Consider the following 22,555-nt stretch of genomic DNA (forward strand, 5'->3'; position numbering starts at 1 on the left):
GTCTCTTAGTCTGAATTCCCAGAGGCCTGGCTGCACTGGCTGTCCCCCGCTCTGGGTCGCCAAGTGCTCACCTCACCGTTGAGGACTGCTGACTCCTGGCTCCGGTCCGATGTGGGATGCACCACGGGGAGGGCTGTGGGTTTTATCGCGATGAGCTGCACAGATCCAGAAGATGTGTCAAAGGGATCAGCAGCCGCCTTGCCAGAGTTGTCAAAAAGCACCGCTCCTTCCTCTTCGTCACTTGCAGGCACTGAAGCACAACATAAACACTCTGATTTTTATGGTGTAGGGGAGCTGCATGATCCTGGGGGAATCTGTGTAAGGCTCAACGCCTAAGGACATTACTTTATTCAAAGTGACCTCAGCAACAATAGCACCTGGTTCTTTGCCAAGGGCTCACTATTGTTCAAGGGTTTCTCTTAAGATCTATACTAGTCACTCTTCCACTGCATGATCAATGGGTAGGAAAGAACTGTAAAGGTTTGAATATAAACAGTAACAATCATTCTTTCAAAATTGTGACAAAATGTTTTTGGGGAAAAAAAGTAAATTTTTTTTCTCTATGTTTGAGTTGAGTTGGAGATGAAAAAAGTACAATTTGGCCAAACCTGGCAACTATTCTTAAATATGACAGTCAAAAGAGTAACAGCATTCAGTTCAGTCTGTGCCACCAAAGCCATCCCGTTTTGCAAGATGTAAGGGTAGTAAGTCTTCCCTGGTCAACCAGCCATGGGAACTGCTGCTAACATTTGGTTTATTTTTTTCTTTCTCAAGGCTGCTTCTCCAATGATTTGGGTTAGGGTTTTTTCATTTGTCGAAACAAAAGAAAGCTAAGAAATAACTGCCAGAGAAACTAATTTAAAACTGTAGACAACTTCCCTAATTAAATAGAGTGAATTCTGCCTACACTCTGTTAAAGTAATTCTCCCTGCTGACAGATAATTCTGCCCTGATTGCTGAAAGACACCAGTCTGCCTCGTGCTTCCACAACTAAGCTGGCAGAAGAAGTTCCAGGGCCAGTAGTACCTTGCTGATTGACTTGTGCTTAAAGCACACTCCCATTAGGTAACTCTAAGAATGACAGTTTATGGAGCACGGCTGGGCAAGAGATAAATTAAGCCTGTTCAAACAACTAAACCAGTAGGCAATTTAGGAGCAAAATCGGTGTTCTATAAAATATGAACGTAATAGAAGTGTATTCATCTTTCCAAGAGATCAGGACGTCATTTAAATTACCCAGAAACACATAGTTTGTATCATATTGTCACTCTATCATAATCATAGATTTGTCAAATTAAGCTGAGTAAATTGTTATTTTACGATGGGGCCAAAACACCTCATGGTCTAACAATAGGCTATAATTGGAGTATTTCCTGCTTCTGTGGACTTATTTGCAAATAGGCCACCAAACAGCCAATGACAGAAGAAAATCTCTACTCATACATCTTCTAAAGTAGAGTTTTGCTGGTCAATTCTTGCCTGGCCACCATTATGTCAGACCTGGACAACTACTATGAAAGCCACCTATGGCAGCCAGCCTCCAAGATGGCACCCAAGATGGCACTAGCCTCCTGATATTCACAGTCACGATGAATAGGACCGATCCATGTAACCAATAGGAAATAGCAGAAATGACAGTGTGTTACTTCCAAGGCTAGGTCATAAAAAAACAAAACAAAACAAAACAAAAAAACCCTTGTGGCTTCCACCTTGCTCTCTCGTGGATCACTTACTCTGGGGAAAGTCAACTACCATGTTATGAGGACACTCAAACAGCCCTATGAAGCAACCCACGCAGCACGAAACTGAGACTCCTTCCAATAACTATGTGAGCAAGCCATCTTGTAAGTGGACTGAAGTCCCAGTCAAGCCTTTAGATGACTACAACCCAGGTCAACATCTGGACTATGACCTCCTGAGGTACTCTGAGCCAGAACCACCCAACTAAGCCACTCCTTAATTCCTGATCTGCAGACATTACATGAGATAATAAACATAGATTGTCATTTTTGGTTGCCAGGTGTTGGGATAGTTTGTTATGCAGTGATACATACATAATCCACCTAAACAACCTCTCTCCTGTGAGCTTCCACCCTTGTTGTCCTACTTAAGATACATAGTCACAGCAGCCAGGATGATTATCTCTTCAAAAGGTAACCAGATCACAGGACTCCTATGATCATAACCCTCCAAAGCCTCATCTCTCTCAGAATAAAACCCTGAGTCTTTGTGAGTTGGCTCTGACCACCTGGCCGAGCACATGTCCTACCTCTCCCTTTATCCACTTTGTTCCAGCTACAATGGCCTGCTTGAACAGCCTACATCAGGCTTGTTCGCACCTCTGGGATTCTGTATTAGGTGTTCGTTCAGAATGCTCTTTCCCTAGGTCTTTACATGTCTAGTTCCTTCTTATTTTTCAACTGCAGCTTGAAAAAAAACTCCCTTATTCATGAATCTAAAATAACTTGCCCATTAGCTTGTTATGTTATACTTTCTGCATAGTACTTCTCTCTGCTGCCTTGTACTGATTTAACCTGTGCCCATCCCTGCCCCTAGAATATAAGCTCCATTCTTGCCTACCCTTTAAAAGGCAGATGTCTATTGCCTTTAGTGGTGTCTCAGGTATAGCTGGCTTTTAATAAGGATTTTCTGCATCAATGAAGGAAGGAAGGAATGAATGACTACAATTTCCTGACTTTGGAAAGGAGATTGTTGTTAGTTGTTAGTACTTGCAAAACAGGTGAACATGTAGAAGTTCAAGTTCTGTGATCACTAAACCATGCAGAGGGTGAAGAGATGGCACACAGCAGTTTTACTGATTCTGGGTTGTGACACCCTCACTTCCCACCCCGTGTGGACAGGGTAAGGAAAGAGCATAACTATAATGGGATGGGAAAAGGATACCCTGGAAGTTGGACAAACTACAGTTCTTGCCCATCCTTATTCTCAAATAAGATTCAGATGTGTACAATAACCCCTCCAGGTTTATGAGAAAAATAATTAGTTATCCTGCTCCCTGCCAAAAGACTGATGTAAAAAGAGAATATGTTAAATATTCATTTATTAAAGTGTGGGAGTACAGCAGGTTCGTGGGAATATTTGATGCATAATTAGTCCCTAAAAGAAAAAATGTGGGAGAATGCTGAAGGAAAGGCCACAGCTAAACTGTAGAAGTGTCCTAGACACCATCACATCAGCATCATCATAAATGTCACTGTCCCCAATCTAGTTGTATCTTATTTTCACTGTTGGTTTTAACTTCCATAAATCAGGAATTCCTTCCTTCCTTCCTTCCTTCCTTCCTTCCTTCCTTCCTTCCTTCCTTCCTCCCTCCCTCCCTCCCTCCCTCCCTCCCTTCGGCTTGTCTTCCATTCCAATAAAACACACTACTGATATTTTGGTGAGCTCTAACCTCACGGATATATGAGAATGTGGAGCCCTGTGATGAAGAAAAGGACAGGTTCTATGGAAGGTCCACCCCAGAATTCTGATGGGCTTCAGCATTTGCTGGATTTTACCTTAAACAAATCGGTCCCATCATTTCTGTGTCAAAGTTTCAAGCTGAACCTCACTGAATGGGAACCTGAGGCACAAGAGAAGCGGCCAACCCTGAAAACTCACTTTCTGTTTCTTTCTGACAAAAATAAAATGCAATGAAGTACCATAAACCTGGAGAAAGGATGGCTTTTTGATAGAACAAATGTATTAAAACCTCAACATAGCACAGTAATTGGATTTCATTCATGCAGGCTGCTCTTGTTATTTCTGAGACTGATATTTAAATAATCAAAGTGACCTAAACAATAAGGAGGCAGGTAGAGTGGTGGAAAAACAAGAACGGAAGGTCAGCAGGAACATTTGGGGCAGGTCAGTATCTCCCCAGCCAGGGTGGGGAGTGATAGGGTCTGAAACAGGCTCTGCTCCCTCCTCCCCTGTGGATTAAATGCAAGGGAGAGGGAAGGGCGTCATCTTATAAATGTGATTTACTGACAGAGGAGTCTGTACGTTGTACATTTTTAAGCAAGCAAAAGGGCACAGGACAGTATGTACATTGATTCACTTTATTAACAAAGCAATACAACAAAAAAGATTGTGTGTGTTGTCATATGCATAGTAAGAAGGTCTGAGAAAGACACATGCTGAGTTACTCAAGGTCATCTGAGGACCCGGGTGGGTGATGGGACATGTGTGGGAGGACAGACTTTGACTTGACTTTATATATTTCTGGGAAGCCTTCTGTGAGCTGGCTTGGCAGAGAGGTGATAGGTAGGATTTCTGGTGGTCTCACGTAGGGTAGCTATTCCAGGAAAACCCCACGTGCCAGACCCTGATTCTGGTGTAGAAAGCACAGCCTCTGTGTTACAGGCCATGGGGAATTCAGGAGAAGAAGAAATTCAAGAATCAAATCAGTATGACAAGTTAAACCAGTGCTTTATATCATGGCTGGAAATGGGAATGGAGACCACATTTTCCCTGCAGAAGACAAATCTATTGTGCAACATTATTCCTTGTTTTTCTTTTTTAGGCCAGAAAAAAGAAACAAAGGAATATTCTGGAACTACCTCCAAGAGAGAGTCCCTGAACCACACCCCATCAAATTCCTTTAAAAGGGAAGCACACCTAACCCCAGTGCCAGATTGTTTGGCTTTTCATGTGGCATTTCTGTAGAATGCCACCTAACAACCCACTGAAACCTGAAAGGAATTTCTTCTAATATGAGTGGCAGCACCAGGTAGTTGAACCTGGGCTCCTGTCAGCCAGCATCAAACATGGAAGGGGTGCATGGAGATGATGGCCAGGACAAAGGTGGGGCCAGGAGGAGGGGACACACAAGGATGTCCAACAGACACAACGTATAGATAGTGCAGCAACACTGTAAGGCTGTGTTCTGATGACTTTGAAATAAACTCTGATGCCCATCCTTTATAGGGAGGGAAAAGATCTGTGTGAGAGAGAAACCAAACAGATACGTTTCCTTGGAGAATAAAGGCAGAAGCACAGGCTGAGTTTTATGATGACGGATTTATTACTGTGCTGTTTTTCCTAGGAGGGGTGGATTGGTGGCATCTGCATTCACTGGCAGAGACTGAACCCCTAAGACTTATCAAGGGAGTCAGGGCAAGAAAATGAGGGGAATCTCCACGACCAGCAGTGAGTCAGAGATCTGCTGCCCAAGTGGACCTGTGGCTAGGAATCCTGTCAATTCAGCCAAGAATTAGAAACATTCAAGGCAAACACCAGCTCACTCTGCACAGGGCTTTTCTAAGGCACTGCTCAATTCCATAAGAACAGGGAGCAGAGGGCATGAGACACAATAATTCAGAAAAGGGGAGAGGCGATACCCCAGGAGGTAGTTAGCAGACTCCTGACCTTTCTGGGGCACACCAGAGAGAAGAAGGTAGGGTTACAGCGCATGGGTCTGTGTGAACGTGGGCGCACACGTGTGTGCAAGTGTGTGTGGGACGGGCCCCGGGGTGGTGATGGCAAGGAGGGCTTCTCACCATTTCTCTTCCGTGCCTCCTCCTTTGTCACTTTCTGCTGTGCCATTACATTCTGGGGCGAGCGCCTCCCTGAGCTGGGCTTCCCTGATTCCTTGCTGATGACAGAGCCATTCTCACTGGGCGACCTGCTGGAAGTAACCATAGCAACAGGGAGATGGTAAGTTTCGACTCCAGCAGCCTCCTCTCAAGGTTATTTTATTTGCACAGTTTATGTCTGTCGCCTTTCGTTCTGGTTTTATCCACAAAGAAGAAATGATACAGGAAAAGAAAACACAGCAAGCCCCACACTACCGCGTGGGTTAAGCAGCTGGTCGCTGTGGAGTGCATTGTTTACGTGGAGCGCTTAGCTCCAAAGAGAAGTTCAGTGAGCGCGGCCCTCAGGTCCCATCTCTGTTCCATTAACCCCCAGTGACTATGGAAACGGCGGTGATGGTGTTTGTAAGCATGCCCTCTTTTTAAAACACGGCACTTTGGATAGTGTTGCAGAGCATTTGATTCACGTGACATCTACAGGGACGTGCATTAGACACGGTTCTCTTTGCCTATTCCCTTTACAGAATATACTTTGACCACTAAAGCTTAAGTCACTCCACCACTGAGTTATTCTGTCTTACACATATCCGCACGTGTGCACACACGCACATTCTTTCACTGTGCTAACTGGTAACCACTTACACTTGAAACTACCAATTTCAGCTATTCATTTCTTCAGGAAATATGTCATGTGCACCAGCTTTGTGCTGGGCATTATGCCAGGTACACTGGTATACAGAGATACTAGGACACCACCCATGCTGTCCAAGGGCTCCCCATCACAAGCACCAAGTAGGTGCCAAAGACTATGCAGAATGCTTTCAAAATTGTTAGTGAATCATTACACTGGTTTGGTGACTGTCACCCTTGTTTAGCAAGTGAGGAATGTGAAGGCGAGTGGCAAATCAGTCCTGGAAACCAGCGCTCCCCCTGCAGGTAGGGGCTCTCCTCCACACCAGAGCGTCTACAGAGTCCTACAATGTCCTCAGATGAGGCAGGCATTACATAGGGCAAGCCACAGGGCCTTCTCCCCTTCCCTTAGGTGGGGGGTGATTCTGATCTTCTGAAACTCTGCGGGAAACGGACTCTTAGAGACCCTGCTGAGGTTCGTGCTCCCTCAGGTCTCGGATCATCATAAAGTCCAACTGCCTTCCCTTCTGTGGAGACAATCAGGAGGCAGATATCCAGAAGCCTCATCAAACTTCTTATTCTTCTCTGTCAATTGTCCAAATTCGGAACCTAAAGGCCCCTACAATGGAAAATTGGCTGGAATAACACGTAGTACTTGACCAGTAAGTAAGCAGCTTTTTAAGTGGAAGCTATGTATCTTTGTAGATGTTCTTTTTCCTTCCCCTCCCTTTTCCCTTTTCATCCTATGGGAATGGAGAATTCTCGGTCCTGTACTCTTTAGTACACTTCAGCACCCTAAAACCGTGACCAATGACAGTGCCCACTCACATCCATGGGATAATGCAAAATCTGCCCAGAGGGTTCCACAGAACAACAGAACCAAATGAGACATTCCTTGCCAAAGTTCCACAGACAAGTTTAGGAAATGTTGTCTATTATATTCCTTCTTTGGGTGCTCCTAATGAACATTAACATATCAAAGGCTCCATCAGTCCTATCATAAACAGTCCTATCATCTCCTTTTGTTTAATCCACCATTTCCCAGTTTATTTGGCCCCAAATCTCCTTCACCATAAGATAGAAATACAAAGAATGCAGCTTGAGAAAATATAGATAAGGCATTAATTTTTTTTAAAGATTTTACTTTTTAAAGTAATTTCTAACCCCCAACATGGGGTTCAGACCCACAACCCTGAGATCAAGAGTCACATGCTCCACTGACTGAGCCAGCCAGGTGTCCCAGATAATTTATCAAGTGTATATAATTTACCCAACATCTATTTGAGCACTGAGTGCTGGCTATACAAATATACATACAAAGAGAAGACATAAGCCCTTGGATGGTTTTCAGAACCTCACAGTTAATGGCACCTACTTTTCCAACTGGCTTTGTTAGGACAACAGGCTTTCATTGAGGTCCAGAAAGGAAGAAAGGAGAAAGGCTTCTTGTAACCCATTTTCACGTTCATGATATACTTAACAGTGTTTGTATCATTTGCAGGGCCTTTCCTTCATTTGATCCTGAAGCAATTTTCTGGTTGTTCCTCTCAACTCCAGGGAAAGGTATGAATGAACACATTTCTGGGGAGAAACTCCAACTCTGCTTTACTCTTTCATCCACTTATGAACTTATGTTTACATGGAGCCATCAACCCAAACTTCTGGTCAAAAACATAAGGTGAGATTTGTGTATGTGTCCACTCACATGACAGTAACAAAACTGTTTCTGAGAGCAAGAAAGTGCCCCTTGTGAGGCCATAGTTTTAGGCTACTGAACTCCACAGTCCCCCTCCCCCCCTTCTGGGGATATGGGTGTACATGGAGTCCGGATGAAGAGTCATGGAGGTGGGGATTAATCAATTGCTGAACAATTATGGCCAATCACTGAATTAAAGTACCCATTGCCCATGGCTGTCCCTATGAGGTTGATTCTCTATCTTTGCCCATTAGTCCCAGTCACAGGCCAATGAAAGAGCATCCCCAGGAGCCTTAGTGAGAGGAAAAGGACCTGTAACACCTATCTGATTATCTGCGAGTGGCTGAATCCTCAGATTTCAGTTTGAAAACCATTTTTAAAAACTGAGATACCTTAATGACCATCAAATCACTGGTTTCTCCTATTTTTCACTTGCAAAACTTTTCGGATCACCTAACAGACCCATTCTGAGAGGTTATGCAGGCCACAATCAGCAGGAATGAGGAGACTGATGTGGCAAGACGGAAAAGCCAGAAAAATAAATGCAACATGGGTTTGGTTTTGGTTTCAGCATCTTAATATCTTCCCAAATGAATTGGACTCCCGTGGTCAGCTGAACTGGAACAGAGGTGAGGTTTCTCGCATAGCTTTGGCAATGATACAGCCCTTAGTAAATTTCTGTTATTATGGTAACATTATGAAGCAAATGTAGAAATCATTCAGCTGCATAGACACTGTTTTCTTTATCTATATTTGTTTCATAAGTCCATATTTCCTAATAAAATTCTGGGGGTAAGTAATTGAGTTTGTTTACCAAAAGTAGATTCCTTGCTAATTCAAGAAGAAATGCTTGTTCTAAAAAAAGAAAAGATCATTTTTAAAGAAATCCTTACATAATTTAAATCATTCAACTAGAATGGGTAGAAAATAATTTTTATTCTTCCCAGCAGTGTTATGTTAATATTCTCATTTTAGTAATTCTATTTACCTCTTTTCAGTGTCCTCTAATAGGTGATAAATATGTTTTTAACATGCCTGTATTGTATTTGGCAAAGATCATAATGAGAATAATTACTGCAGGTGATCCTACTTGCCAGTCAACTCAGATAAATAATCTATTGCTTCATATGTTTCAACTCTTCATGCTGAGGCAGACTCTTGCAGTTCTGATCCCAATTTATTCTTACCTCCCTGTAACCAAGCTTTGGTAGCCTCCTCCCACACTGACTCTGGACTAGACCATGTGTCTTATTTTGGCCAACAGGACAGTAGTGAACTTGACACAAGCAAAGATTTGAGAAGTGTTGCCCCTGGGGGCTTGTTTTCTTGCGGTACATGGAACACCCTGTGAGACAACCTGCGAGAAAGCCAGAGCTGGCCTGCTGGAGGATGAGAGACCATGTAGCCCCAGTTACCTGGCCATCCCAGACAAGGTTATCACCAACAAGCCAGCCTAGCCAACCTACCACCTGACTACAGACACATGAGTGAGCCCAGCTGAGATTAGCCAAGCCCATCTCAGCCCAGAACCACCACCTTCCTGAGCTGAGCCCAAACTTCTGACCCACCAAAAATCAGGAGCTAAATAAAAGGCTGCTATTTTAAGCTGCTAAGCTGTGGAGTAGCTTATTGTGGAGCAATAGATAACTCATCCACATCCCCTCAACCTTCTTTCCTACCCAGGCTGAAATCCAACCCTCTGTTTCTCTGTACCTCTGAGGTACAAAGAGCTCCTGGAGGGAAAACAGAGACTTGTTGCATGACTCCAGCACAAACTTTGTGTATTTGACACAGACAATCCTTCTTTCCCCTTCAAACTACTCCCTTCTCTTGGCTTCCTGGATTCTGTTCTTGCTTTGTCCTCCCCAGGGCTTTTTTCCTGATGCTTTTTGGTCTCCTGTGCTGATTCCCCTTCATCACCTGGACCTCTAATAATTGTAGTGTTCCAGGGGTCAGGTCGTGGGTCTCTTTTCTATCTATACTCTCCCAGGTGACCCCATCCAGTGTCACAGCTTAACTAAATACTGACAACTCCTCATTTATATTTCTACTCTGGACCTCTCCTCTGAACCCCAGACTTCTACAGTTAGCTGAGTTCTGAACACTTCCACTTGAATGTCTAAGTGACATCTCAAACTTAACATGCCCACATCCAAACTCATGATCATCCCCTACAAATTTCTTCTCTTCTAGTCCTCTCCCATACAACCAATGGCAAATTCATCCCTCTCTATTTCTACTCCTCCCAACAATCTATCAGCAAATCAAGGCTAACTACAGCTTTTCCTTCAAAACATGTCTAGAACCCTATCACTTCTCACACCACCATGCCTTGGCCCACACCACCATCTACGTCACCTGGACTACTGTTATAATCTCCTAACTGTCTCTCTGCTTCCATTCCACTTCTACACCATCTGTTTTCCATACAGCAGCCAGAGTGATCCTTTAAAATGGCAAGTCACATCATGTCACTGTTCTTCTCAAAACCCTCCAATGACTTCCAATCTTTACTCATGATGAAATTCCAAGTCCCTTGGGGCGCCTGGGTGGCTCAGTCGGTTGAGCGGCTGACTTCAGCTCGGGTCATGATCTCACGGTTGGTGAGAGTTCAAGCCCCGTGTCGGGCTCTGTGCTGACAGCTCGGAGCCTGGAGCCTGTTTCAGATTCTGTGTCTCCCTCTCTCTCTCTGACACTCCCCCATTCATGCTCTGTCTCTCTCTGTCTCAAAAGTAAATAAACGTTAAAAAAATTAAAAAAAAAAAAAAGAAATTCCAAGTCCCGACTTTGATTGATAAAAGCCTAATATGATCAAATTCAGGCAACTTCTCTGATTCATCCGCCACTACTTCCTCCCTAGTTCACATCGGTCTCTTTGGCCTTCTTGCTCTTCTTTAAATATTTTAAGAGATTCCCTCCTCTGGGCTTTGCACACACTGTTCCATCTGCTTGGAACATTCTTCTCCAAGATAGCTTTGAGGCTTACACGTCTTTCTCAAGTGTCACTTTATCAGAAAGGCCGTCCCTGACTTCCTAGCTAAAATAGCAGCATGTCTCCCTTTCCATTGCTCTATCTTATCATGCTTTGGTTTTCTTCTTCATAATGCATCACCACCTGACTTACTATGTATCTATTTCTCAGTTTATTGCCTATCTCTCCCCACCAGATTGTGAGCACAGTGAGAATAGGAACTTTGTCTTGTTCCCTGCAGTATCCCCAGTGCCTGGTAAACAGCAATCAGTTAGTATCTATTAGGTGAAGGGAGGGAGAGAAAAAAGGAGGCAGAGATGATGTAGCTTTTCTAGCATCCATTGTGGTCTCAGGCAATGGAGAAGGGACTTGGCAATGGCAGTTGGTTTGGCCAGCCAACAAGCCTTGCCATAGAATTCATTACCTCTTTATAAGACTATTGTAAAGTCCTTACAACAAGTCTCCTGGCCTCTAGCCTAACCTCTTCCATCTATCATCCACACTGCCACTGGAGCAGTCTTTCTAAAATTCAGACTGGACATCACTGTCTTCCCAAAGAACTTTTAGTGGCTTCCCACTACCCAGAGAACAAAGGTCAAACTCCATAGCCTGGTGGTTAAGACCCTCCACAATTTTCACTTATCTTCTGGTTTCATCCTTACTGTATCCCAACCACTGTGAACTCTAAACCCTAGGGACATTTGCCATTATGTGAATTATCTCTCCACAACTACTGACACTCTACTCACCCTCCGAGGCCCAGCTAAAACATAAGCTCCTCCCCAATCCTTTCCCTCATCAGATTTAAGTTCTTCCTTTCTTTTCCATAGTACTTCATTCAGACTCCTCTATGAGCACCTGCACATCATGCTTGGTTTCCAGGTATTTATCTCTCGGTGTCTCCATCATGAGATTCTTGGGGGTCAGGAACCAATCATAAACCTTTCTGTAGGCCTCCCAATGCCTGTCAAAGTGCTCTGTTCACGGTAAAATCTCCTAAAAATGGTTTTGAACTAAAACCATACATTACTGAAAAACTGCCAGATAAAATACAACTCTACTGAATCAAAGGCACTGCTTTTAAAATAAGGTAAAAAATCTAAGTGTGATGCCAGTGCCAAATTTGTTGTAATAAATATGAAAGCAAAATTTCTACTGTTGTGGCTGGTCAGTGATGTAAAACCTTACGAATTACAGCTCATGAGAAGCAAGTATTGTGATTCTTGTCACCTACTTTAGTCTCCTCAAAAACTCAAAACAAGCATGAAGGGGATTTTGTTTTTAATGTTCATTTATTTTTGAGAGAGAGAGACAGACAGAGGTGAGCAGGGGTGGGGCAGAGAGAGGGAGACACAGAATCCAAAGCAGGCTCCAGGCTCTGAGCTGTCAGTACAGAGCCTGATGTAGGGCTCAAACTCATGAACCGTGAGATCATGACCTGAGCTGAAGTCAGATGCTTGACTGACTGAGCCACCCAGGCACCCCAAGGGGAGTTTTTTTTTTTTAGTTTATTTATTTATTTGGAGAGAGAGTGGGCATGAGCTGGGGAGGGGCAGAGAGAGAGAGAGAGAGAGAGAGAGAGAGAGAGAGAGAATCCTAAGCAGGCTCCACACTGTCAGCAGAGAGCCTGAGGTGGGGCTCAGAGCCACAAACTATGAGATCATGATCTGAGCCGAGATTGAGAGTTGGATCCTCGACCAACTGACCCACCCAGGCACCCCTGAAGGGGAGAATTTTTATTTTTATTTATTTATTTATTTATTTATTTATTTATTTATTTATTTTTAAATGTTTATTTTATTTTTTCAGAGAGTGGAAGCAGGGGAGGGGCAGAGAAAGAGGAGGGCAGAGGATCCAAAGCAGGCTCTGCCCTCACAGCAGCAAGTCCTATGTGGGGCTTGAACTCACGAACTGTGAGATCATGACCTGAGCCGAAGTCGGATGCTCAACCAACTGAGCCACCCAAGGTGCCCCGGAAGGCGGGAATTTTTAAAGAGAAAAGTGGTATTAACTTGAGGCTTCCACTGCTCTCACCATCAATGATTTCCCTTTTTGATTTGGAGAGGCAGAAGTTGATCCCATGCCTACCTCTTTCTGGTTTCGGTGGACTTGGCCGTCTTGATGGTGCTTCCGTCCTGGGCGATGTCTCTTTCCTGAGAGGCAGGAGCATCTCTAACAGGGAGCGGTAGGACCACCGTTTCCTGAGTCACAGGGACAACCTCCTCATCCGCCCCTTGCTGGCCCAGGTGCTGCTTGGCATAGTCAAAGCCTTGCACAGGCTGCAAAGAGGAAACAGATTTGTGGTCACGTTTTTGGCAAAGTGTGACTATAATGACGGCTTTAAGAGAAGATGGGCAGGAGAGTGCATGTGACAGGACCATACTTAGCTTTCTGATGAACGAGAGTTAACCCAAATCTCCCTCATAATTTCTATCTGCGAAATCAGAATCTGTGCTAATTCCACTTAGCTATAGAATCTCTAAGGGGAAGACTTACTTGGAAAAATGAATAGTGTAAACAAGATGCAAATATGTGTGTGAGAACAAACTTCTTCCAGGAATTAAAAAAAATTTTTTATACATTTATTTATTTTTGAGAGACAGAGTCAGAGCACAAGTGGGGGAAGGGCAGAGAGAGGAGACACAGGATCCGAAGCAGGCTCCAGGCTCCGAGCTGTCAGCACAGAGCCCGACGCAGGGCTCGAACCCACAAACCGTGAGATCATGACCTGAGCCAAAGTCAGAGGCTTAACCGACTGAGCCACCCAGGCACCCCAAAGAATTTTAAATGACCAATTTTAAGTTACTGGATACTGCTAGAGACTCTTAATTATTATATGAAATAGGTCCTGTATCATCTCCTGCCTAGGAACATCTCATCATCCCTGAACCCTACTTTCACATGGCCTTATGCATAGTAAGGGGTGTGTGACTTTGCCAAGTCGCTGGAATTCTGAACCTCAATTTTCTCATCTGAGAAATGAAGATAATCAGATCTGCAGTACCTAGGCCACACCTGAGTATTAAAGGGGAATCACAGCTCTGAAAACAGAGGGAAAGAAACATGCTTCCACATGTGAAGCAGTACAATTATTAATAATAAAATGGAATTTATGGAATCACTCAAATCCAGACCTATGGCTCTCCTATGATTCATTAGTGGGTAATTAGCAAGGCTTTTATTGCACAATGTCTGAAATCCCAAGTGAATAGGGCAGCTGTGAACAAAGCCCAGTAGACATCTATTAGTGGGGCAATAAAAAACCAAGAGGTGTATTTTAACAACTCCTGGGAGTGTCTCTATTCTCTTTACACACCAGAGCAGCACAACACAGATTTAAGGCAGGACAGTGGGGTGGTGGAGAGCACCAGCTCCAAAAGCAGACTGCCTGGGTTCCAATCCTGGTTCTCCCATGTATTAGCTAGGTGACCTTGGGCAAGACACTGAAATTCTTGGCACATCAGTTTCCTCACCTATAAAATGGAGATCATAGCAGGGTAAACAGGATCAAATGTGTAAGTATGTGGAAGTGATTTAACCACCCTCAAAGAGATGTTGCGTGGATTAAGTAGGTAAATGTTCAGCATTTAGTGAAGTGCTTGGTACGTTGTAAGTGCTCAATAGATAATAGTTAATATTGTTAGCCTCCCATTAAATCATAGACCAGGTGAAATAGAAATCAGTGATTCTTTTCAGGAAAATTTGGAGATGAGGGGTGCCTGGGTGGCTCGGTCCATTAAACATCCCACAGTCTCACCTCAGGTCTTAATCTCAGAGTCATGCGTTTAAGCCCTGCATTGGGCTCCATGTTGGGCATGGAGCCTACTTAAAAAAAGAAGAGAAAAGAAAAGAAAATTTGGGGAAGAAACTCCACCTCCACCATGTGTGTTTCATTGGAACTTGACATGGAGAGAAGCCCCTCCTTCAGCAGTGAATTTAGCTAAGAAATGTAACAGAGAGGCTCCAGCCAAATGGAATGGTCTAGGACTGTGGTCCAGCCTATCAAATCTTACTACCACATCTCAGGACAAGACGGAGTTTTATTGCTAAATCCAGCAAAGCTTCCTTATTTCAAGCTGTCTGTAGTTCTGCCATGGACAGTTCCCCCAATTCCCAGGAAAACTCACTCTGGAAAGTGTGCTCAGCCCTTCCTCTTCACTGAGACACACACTCTGACCCAAATGGTGACCATGGACATTCCGTGCCAGGATCCGGGAACGTGCTTCTGAAACAGTGTTTGTCTGTTCAATTCCTCCCTCCTGTGGTGCCACATGAAACAGAATGGAGCCTGCGAACAACCTGGTCATGTTCCTAGACTACTGAATTGCCAGCTCCTCCAACCAATGGTCACCAATTGGATTCACCTGAAATGTTTCTAGAAGCTGAGCTTTTCTCCCCAGGTCCACTGTTTCATTGTCTCCTGCTTGGTCTTGTGGCTTCCATTCAGTTCCTTTGACCAGCTTCCAAAGTTATCTTCCTGAAAACCACATCAAGTCATGTACTCTGCCATTAAAAGTCTCTCATCGGGAGCGCCTGAGTGGCCCAGTTAATTAAGCATCTGACTCTCGATCTCAGCCCAGGTCTTGATCTCAGCGTATTGAGTTTAAGCCCTGCATTCGGCTCTGCTCTGGGTGCAAAGCCTACTTAAAAAAATGGTTTGAGGGGCGCCTGGGTGGCTCAGTCGGTTGAGTGGCCGACTTCAGCTCAGGTCATGATCTCGCGGTCCGTGAGTTCGAGCCCCGCGTCGGGCTCTGGGCTGATGGCTTGGAGCCTGGAGCCTGCTTCCGATTCTGTGTCTCCCTCTCTCTCTGCCCCTCCCCCGTTCATGCTCTGTCTCTCTCTGTCTCAAAAATAAATAAAACGTTAAAAAAAAAAAAATGGTTTGGGGCACCTGGGTGGCTCAGTTGGTCAAGCATCTGACTTCGGCTCAGATCACGATCTCGCAGTTCGTGGGTTCTAGTCCCACATCGGGATCTGTGCTGATGGCTCAGAGCCTGGAGATTGCTTCAGATTCTGTCTCTCTCTCTCTGCCCCTCCCCTGCTCACACTCTGTCTTTCAAAAATAAATAAACATTAAGAAAAAAATTTTTAAAAGTGTTTCACGGCACTCAAAGTCTTCAGCAAGGCATTTAAGGCCCTTTGCAGTCTGGCTGGACCCACCTGCTCAGCCACGCTTCCTGTTGGTACCTTTTCCATAATCCTCCCATGCCCCCATTAGCCTATTCAGCATAGTGCCAACTATAGTTACTGAGCACTGGCTTTTGCCTCGGACTGTGCCTGGTGCTGGATATATGAGGATGAATAATAGCCAGTCCATGCCCTCAAGGCATTCACAGTTTCAGCCTTATTTGGTATGACTGGTACAGTGCTGAATGCATGATGTCAATTATGACATTTCATCCGCACTGCAGTTCAAGGGGGTGGCATTATTATGAGTCTCCATTTTAAAGATAAATAAACTGAGGGTCGGAGAGCTTAAGCAACTTCCTCAGGCTCACCCAGCTGGTCGGGGGTGGGGTCAGGATTTGCACCCAGGTCTGCGTGATGCAGAGCCAGGACATCTGAGCACTGCCTGATGATTCCTCCCATGGCCTTTCCCCTCATCCTGCAGCCTACCATCTTGGTTGGGCATCTGCTACCGTACTTGGCCTGGCTCCCATGTTGAGACTACTGGCCTGTCTGTGAGGAACTGAGAGTCTCCGATGGCAGCTAAGGCTTCCCAAGAACCTAGTAAGGACAGCAAGCTGGCTCTGGTCCTCTCCCTCTTGCCCCCACTCGGCCTGGATTTGGCACCTCACCCTTCACACTGTGTTGAAGTTACCTGCTAGATACTTCAGGGGACTGGGTTGATGGTGAGTGAGCAGAAACAGAGATATTAAGGAAGGACAGGCTTCAAGGGTGGCCACTGTTATTAGGTTAATAATAACAGTTCTCACATATGCTCAGTCCTGACAGCCTTCAAAACACTGACACCTCATTTTGTGCTCACAAACACCCTCTGAGGAAGCAGGGCAAACATCATAGTCTTCGTTTAACAGGCAAGAACACAAAAGCTCAGAGAAGTCCAGTGACTTGCCCAAGATCGCACAGCTAAGTGGTGAAAGACTCAAGACCAGTCCCTCACTCTTCTGACTGATGGGTAGTGGTCTTTCAGTCTTCAGTTTGAAAATCACCTGAAATTAATTGCCATTGGACACACCCTCGTGACCCCTGATACTATTAAGACATAATGAAGTATCTATAGCTGCTTCAACGAGTTTTGTAAAATTAGAAAATCAAAATAATCCTCAACAATTTCAAAGGTAGACATGCTATCCAGACCTTTGAAGAAAAAAAGGACCTTTATACTAATGAAGGCCAACTTGTATGTAATATTTATGTGCCAGGCACAGCTCAAAGTAACTTACGAAAATCAATCCTCACAACAACCTATAAGTAAACACTGTTATCATCCCCATTTCACAGATGGGAAAACTGAGGCACAAAGAGGTTAAATACAGGCCACACGGTCTGTGAAAAAGAGGAAACAGCTGGGCACCTTCAGGGGGTGACTGACCTGTCCCGGGCAGATGGTCATGCCAACCATTGTGGGCCCTCCATGCTCCATCCTGCATCTGGATGTGGCCCTACCTACTGTCCTGTAAGGCTGCCTGCTCCAGGAAGCTGTGTTCTCATCAATTATATGAAGGGAAACACTGGGCAAAGGCTGTGAATCCAATGACAAAGAGTAAAGAGAAATGAACCAGGAAGAAAGAAGCTCACGAGAGCCCTGACACCTGGCCCTCCTGCGTTTATCATTTTCTCAACACTACCTACAGAAGCCCAGCTGACAACCATGGTAACAGGGTCACGTCTATGGTACCTTGTCTCCGAAGAAGGGTACGGGCGTGCACGCCCTGGCCTCAGCTCCCAGGACGGCTGCACTCAGCTCCTCTTAGCCTGTCAAGTCTATTACTGAGACTCAGCAGGGATCCCCGGGAATGTCCTGTGGCACTGCCGTCTGCATTCTAAAGACGCGGTGATGTCCCTGGAGACTAGGAGACCATCCTCCCACGCTATGGAGTGGTCACGAAGGCTAACTTTTTCATTCCGCCTCTTTCCTTGGCATTAAATGAATTCTGGTCACACACACACGGTGTGAGATGCGACGCGGGCAGCTCTCTCCTCTCCAACACTGCAGTGTCCCTGGGTTGCGAGGGCAGAAGGACTGCGGTAACAAAGAGGCAGTTCCACCCCGCTGGCTTCCTGTGATAAAGGAGCTTTGCAAATCAAAGTGCGGAGCTCAGCCTCATTGAGGGAGAAAACAACCAGAGCTACCACACACAAGTGAATTCAGTCTTCTCTTGGAACATAAATTGGCTTGATTTTCAACATCGGCCACGTATCTCTTCAAGCACAATTCACCAGGTAGGAACATAAAAGGGGCTATGACAACCCACAAACATGAATCTCTTTCAGCTCCAAACAGCTTTCAAGCCAGAAGGTACACTGAAATCGTGTGCTGCCCAACTCACCTTAGCAAATTAATAAAATTTTGGCTTAATCTGTAACACAGAGTTGCCATTTACAACCTCAGTATGGCATGTTTTGCATTCCTGGACTCGGCTGCAGTTAGATTCTGGTAATTACTGTTATGTCTGGAAGGCTCAGGTTGTAACTAAGCTAAGATGGAAATGAAAGACCCCCTTCTTGGAACAGTTTTATTTGTCACTGCCTGGGCGATGGCCAACACTGTGCTGCATCTGGAAAGCGGGTGCCCTTTGTGTCAACAGAAACAGAACAACATTCTTTGGAGTTTGGCTCTTTGGTAGACAGAGCGTCTAATCAAACTGCAGCTTTGCAACAGGTGAATTCGTTTAACAAACGATAAAATTCAATTGATTTCTTTTACTGAAGCAAGGTGTGATCGTCCAGAAAGAACCAGGCATGCATGACTGCTGGCAAGGACTATCTCCCTGACCTGCATTCCAATGGAATGAAAATTCCTTTTGCTGTTTCATTCCTGCACAGGTGGACAAAGCTCAGAAGTTCAGTGATGGAGGAAGAGTCTACCTGCCAAATCTCAGGGCTCAGGAACGGGTATAATGTGGAAAGAGCCCAAAGACACAGCTATGGGCCCGAGTCGCTCCTTTTGCTGCTAGTTATGTGACTTTGGACAAATCTCCACAGCCTCTCTTTCCTTAGCCTTCTCAACAGTAATGTGAAAATAATAAAACCTGCCCTGACTATGATCTACCTTATAGGGCTGCTGTGATGAGCAGACGAGGTCACAGACCCAGAAGAACCCAGCAAATTGTAAGGCATTATTTAAAGATCAGGTATTACAGATTACTGTATTTCCCTCGAGGGGATATCATGAAGGGAGCTATGTGACTGGAAAATTAGCGCTGGGAGTTTCCTCAGTCCACTCCCCTCCCCGTCACCAGAGGTGTGGAGGCTGTGCAGGGTGCACGGGCTCCCGGCCAGCCTCCAGTTGAGCCACCGAACCAGCGTGTGATGACTGCCCAGCCAAGACTCTGCAGCTTGCCCATCATGGCAGCCTTTGAAGATAAGTCACTCCGGTCAATGGAAGAAGGAAAATTTTGAGAGTCTCATGTGCCCAGAAGAGCCCTGCACTAGGAGCCAAAAGCCCTGGTTCTACCATCAGTTCTGCTACTTACAAACTGTGTGATCTTAGAGCTACTTCTCTGGAAAAGGACGATGTCAGATTAGATGGCCTCCACAGCCCCTTTCAGGTCTATCCAGCTCCTAATTTTCTGTGTCTCAGTTTCCTCACCTGCAAAACAATGGCTCTTCCTTAAAGCATTGCTGTGAGGGTGGAGGTGCTGTATGTAAAGCCGTCAGAAGTACTTACGGCTCAGAGAGAGAGCGTTATTAGGTAAGCATTAGCTATCATGGCCTGACGATAAACATAAATGGTGCACAATGATGGGAGTATACTGAAAAACACTGAATTGTACACTTAAAAATGGTTAAGGTGGTAGATTTTATGTTATGTATTATTTGCTATAGTTTTTTTAAAAATCTGAATAAATAAAGGGTCTCCTTCAAGATAGGGCTTGTCAGAATGTTTCTGAAGGTACTTGCAATGACCTCAAAAGCTACCACTTCCCGCACCTTTGCTCTCTGAGGCAGGTTCATCATGGTGTCCGGCTTGAAGTCGTTCTTGTTCTTCCGGCAGAGCACAGCAGTGATGATGATGATGATGACCGTGACCACAGCAATGGGTGCCAGCACTGCCGCGATGATCCACAGGTTGTTGGGTGGATTCTTCACCACGGCTGTGGGAAAAGCAGAAGGAGGCACGTGACAAGGGGCACCAGAAGGGGGAAAGCAGCCCCCACACCCTTGGTCCCCAAGTCATGAGATGGTGAAGAGGGTTTGGGATCAGAAAGGCCCTTGCCTTGGGCAAGTTATTCAAGGTCTCTGAGTCTCAATTTTCCTCGTATGTAAAACGGGATTATCACTTTGTAAGGCACCAGAGAGACGGGGGTGTATGTGGGGCTTTGGTGTGGTCCCTACTAGGTGCTCAATAAATGCTAGCCTTCACTATTCTTAAGAGAAAGAGGAAGATGGATTGGTATCAATTTTCCCCAAAAGTAATGTCTATGAATCCAAAGAGAAGAGAGAAAGTCTAAGGGTCAGAGTTGGATTAGAGGCAGGAGGCAAGGCTACAGAGAAATGACTCTAAATACTGTAGTGAAGCCACCCTCCAAGTGAGCAATGAATAAACATAGCTGAGTGGGTGGATCTAACCCCCCATGGGCTGGCTGGGGAAGCTTGGAAATGCCTTGGTCTAATCATAAGGATCAGGCTGCTCTCAAAGCCAGAGTAAAAAGTAACCAAAGCTATTGTCAGCAGGAAGAATGTGTTATTAGAAGAGTAGGTGCCTCTGTGGGAGTGGGGTTGGAATTAATTAACCTGCAAAGGGCAACAGGGTAATGGTCATGCTCTATATCAGGATAGGGGTTAGGGTCACACAGGTGTATACATTTGTCAAAACTCATCAAACAGTATACTTAAGATATGTACATTTTATTCTGTGTAAATTTTACCTAAAACATCATAAACAAATATTGAATTCTAGGCAACAATACGCATGTTGAAGTGTTTACAGTTGAAGTCTGCTGATGTTTGCAACTTACTTTGAAATGCATCAAGAAAAAACAAGTTGGATTAATGGCTGGATGGAAGGACAGGGAGATAAATATGTGATAACGAAAGCATAGTAAAATGCTAATTGTGGACTCTAGGTGGTGGGGACACAGGTGTTCACCATACAGTTCTTTCAGCTTTTTGTTATGTTGGGTTAGGAAGATGTAAGAAAAAAGAAAAAGCCCTTGACATGAAATGGATGAGTCTCCCCTATGCTCACTGGCGGGGAAGCCTGGAAGATACTTCTGTCCAATCAAAAAGATTAATATGTTCTTAGAACTAGAGTAAAGAAAACAGTAACCAAAACAATTGTCTAGGAAAATAATTACTGGAAGGGAGTGGGTTTATAGGAAATCTGGAAAAGAGAGCCAAAGGGCAGGCAAGAACTTGTCCATGTCAGAGGAATGTGCCCCAACTGGCAGACGCAGGTAATCCAGCCGGGACAGGTCTATCGTGGTGAACAAGATGGCTGCAACTGGCTGTTTCGGTTTAGTGATACTGTCCATCAATCCTACCCAAGTTCTCTGTTCTCCTATACCCTAGATGATCCCATAGACTCATGGCTTTAAATACCATCTGTGTTCATGTATAGATCTCCAACCAGGACCACTACCTTGAACTCTAGATTCCTATATCCAACTACCATGGATGCCATTTGAGATTCGCCAACTCAAATTTCCAAATGGGTACTTAAGAGATATCTCAAATTTATCATGTTCAGAATCCAACTCTCAATTTTCCCCCAAACCTGCTCTTGTGATAGTCCAATAAATTGCAACTCCTTCCTTCCAGTTGCTCAAGGCAATAACTTTGCCACTGATGTTGACCCTTCTCTTTTATTCTTATCCAACTTCCTATTCATTGGCAAACCCTGTCATCTCCATCTTCCAAATAAATCCACAATCTGTTCACTTCTTTCTATTGCTACACCCACTGTGGTCCAACCTACCAACATCTCTCATTTGAATTACTGCAATGGCTTCCTACCTTGTCCCTTGTCCTCTATAGACCATTTGCAACACAACAGCTGGAGTGATCCTTTAGAAATTCAGATCACAACACTCCTCTGCTCAAAACCTTCCAGAGGCCCCCACTCCCCTCAGAGTAAGGGCCAGAGTCCTTATAATTTCTAGAAGACCATAAGTAATCTGCTTTTCCAACCACCCTGGTTACTTCTCTGGCCTTACCGCCCACTGCTCTTCCCTTAACTCACTCTTCCAGCCTACCAGCCTCCTATTGTTCCTCAAACACGCTGGACATGCTCCTCTCTCAGGGCCTTTGCACCAGCTTATTCTTACAGTTAGAATGCTCTTCGCCTAGATATACATGGCTCCCTCCCTTACTTCTTTCAGGGCTCTAAACAAATGTCACTATGTCTACCCTCTATCAGATAGCAATCCCTGACCCTGGCATTCTCCATCCCCCTTGTCCTACTTAATTTTTCTCTAAAGCAGTGCCTCTCAAACTTGAATGTGCATGCTAATTGCCTGGGAATCTTGTTCAAATGTACGATTCTGATTCTGTGAATTGGGGTGAGGCCTGAGATTCTGCCTTTCTAACAAGCTCTGG

General features: G+C 44.7%; 1 protein-coding gene across 2 annotated transcripts in view; it reads right to left on the reverse strand.

Annotated features, from left to right (window-relative positions):
* Positions 1–22,555, reverse strand: part of KIAA1549L (KIAA1549 like) — a 267,293-nt gene that overhangs the window by 57,131 nt on the left and 187,607 nt on the right. For both annotated transcript variants that reach the window (XM_060606310.3, XM_060606311.3), the window contains exons 11-14: positions 19,949–20,112; positions 12,920–13,110; positions 5,502–5,629; positions 72–250 (exon numbers count right to left, since the gene is read on the reverse strand). In XM_060606310.3, the coding sequence (XP_060462293.2) occupies positions 72–250; positions 5,502–5,629; positions 12,920–13,110; positions 19,949–20,112 (662 nt within the window). The remainder of the gene's footprint in view (positions 1–71; positions 251–5,501; positions 5,630–12,919; positions 13,111–19,948; positions 20,113–22,555) is intronic.

This window comes from Panthera onca, chromosome D1 (assembly GCF_046562875.1).
Source record: "Panthera onca isolate mPanOnc1 chromosome D1, mPanOnc1 haplotype 2, whole genome shotgun sequence".
In the NCBI taxonomy this organism is placed as follows: Eukaryota; Metazoa; Chordata; class Mammalia; order Carnivora; family Felidae; genus Panthera; species Panthera onca.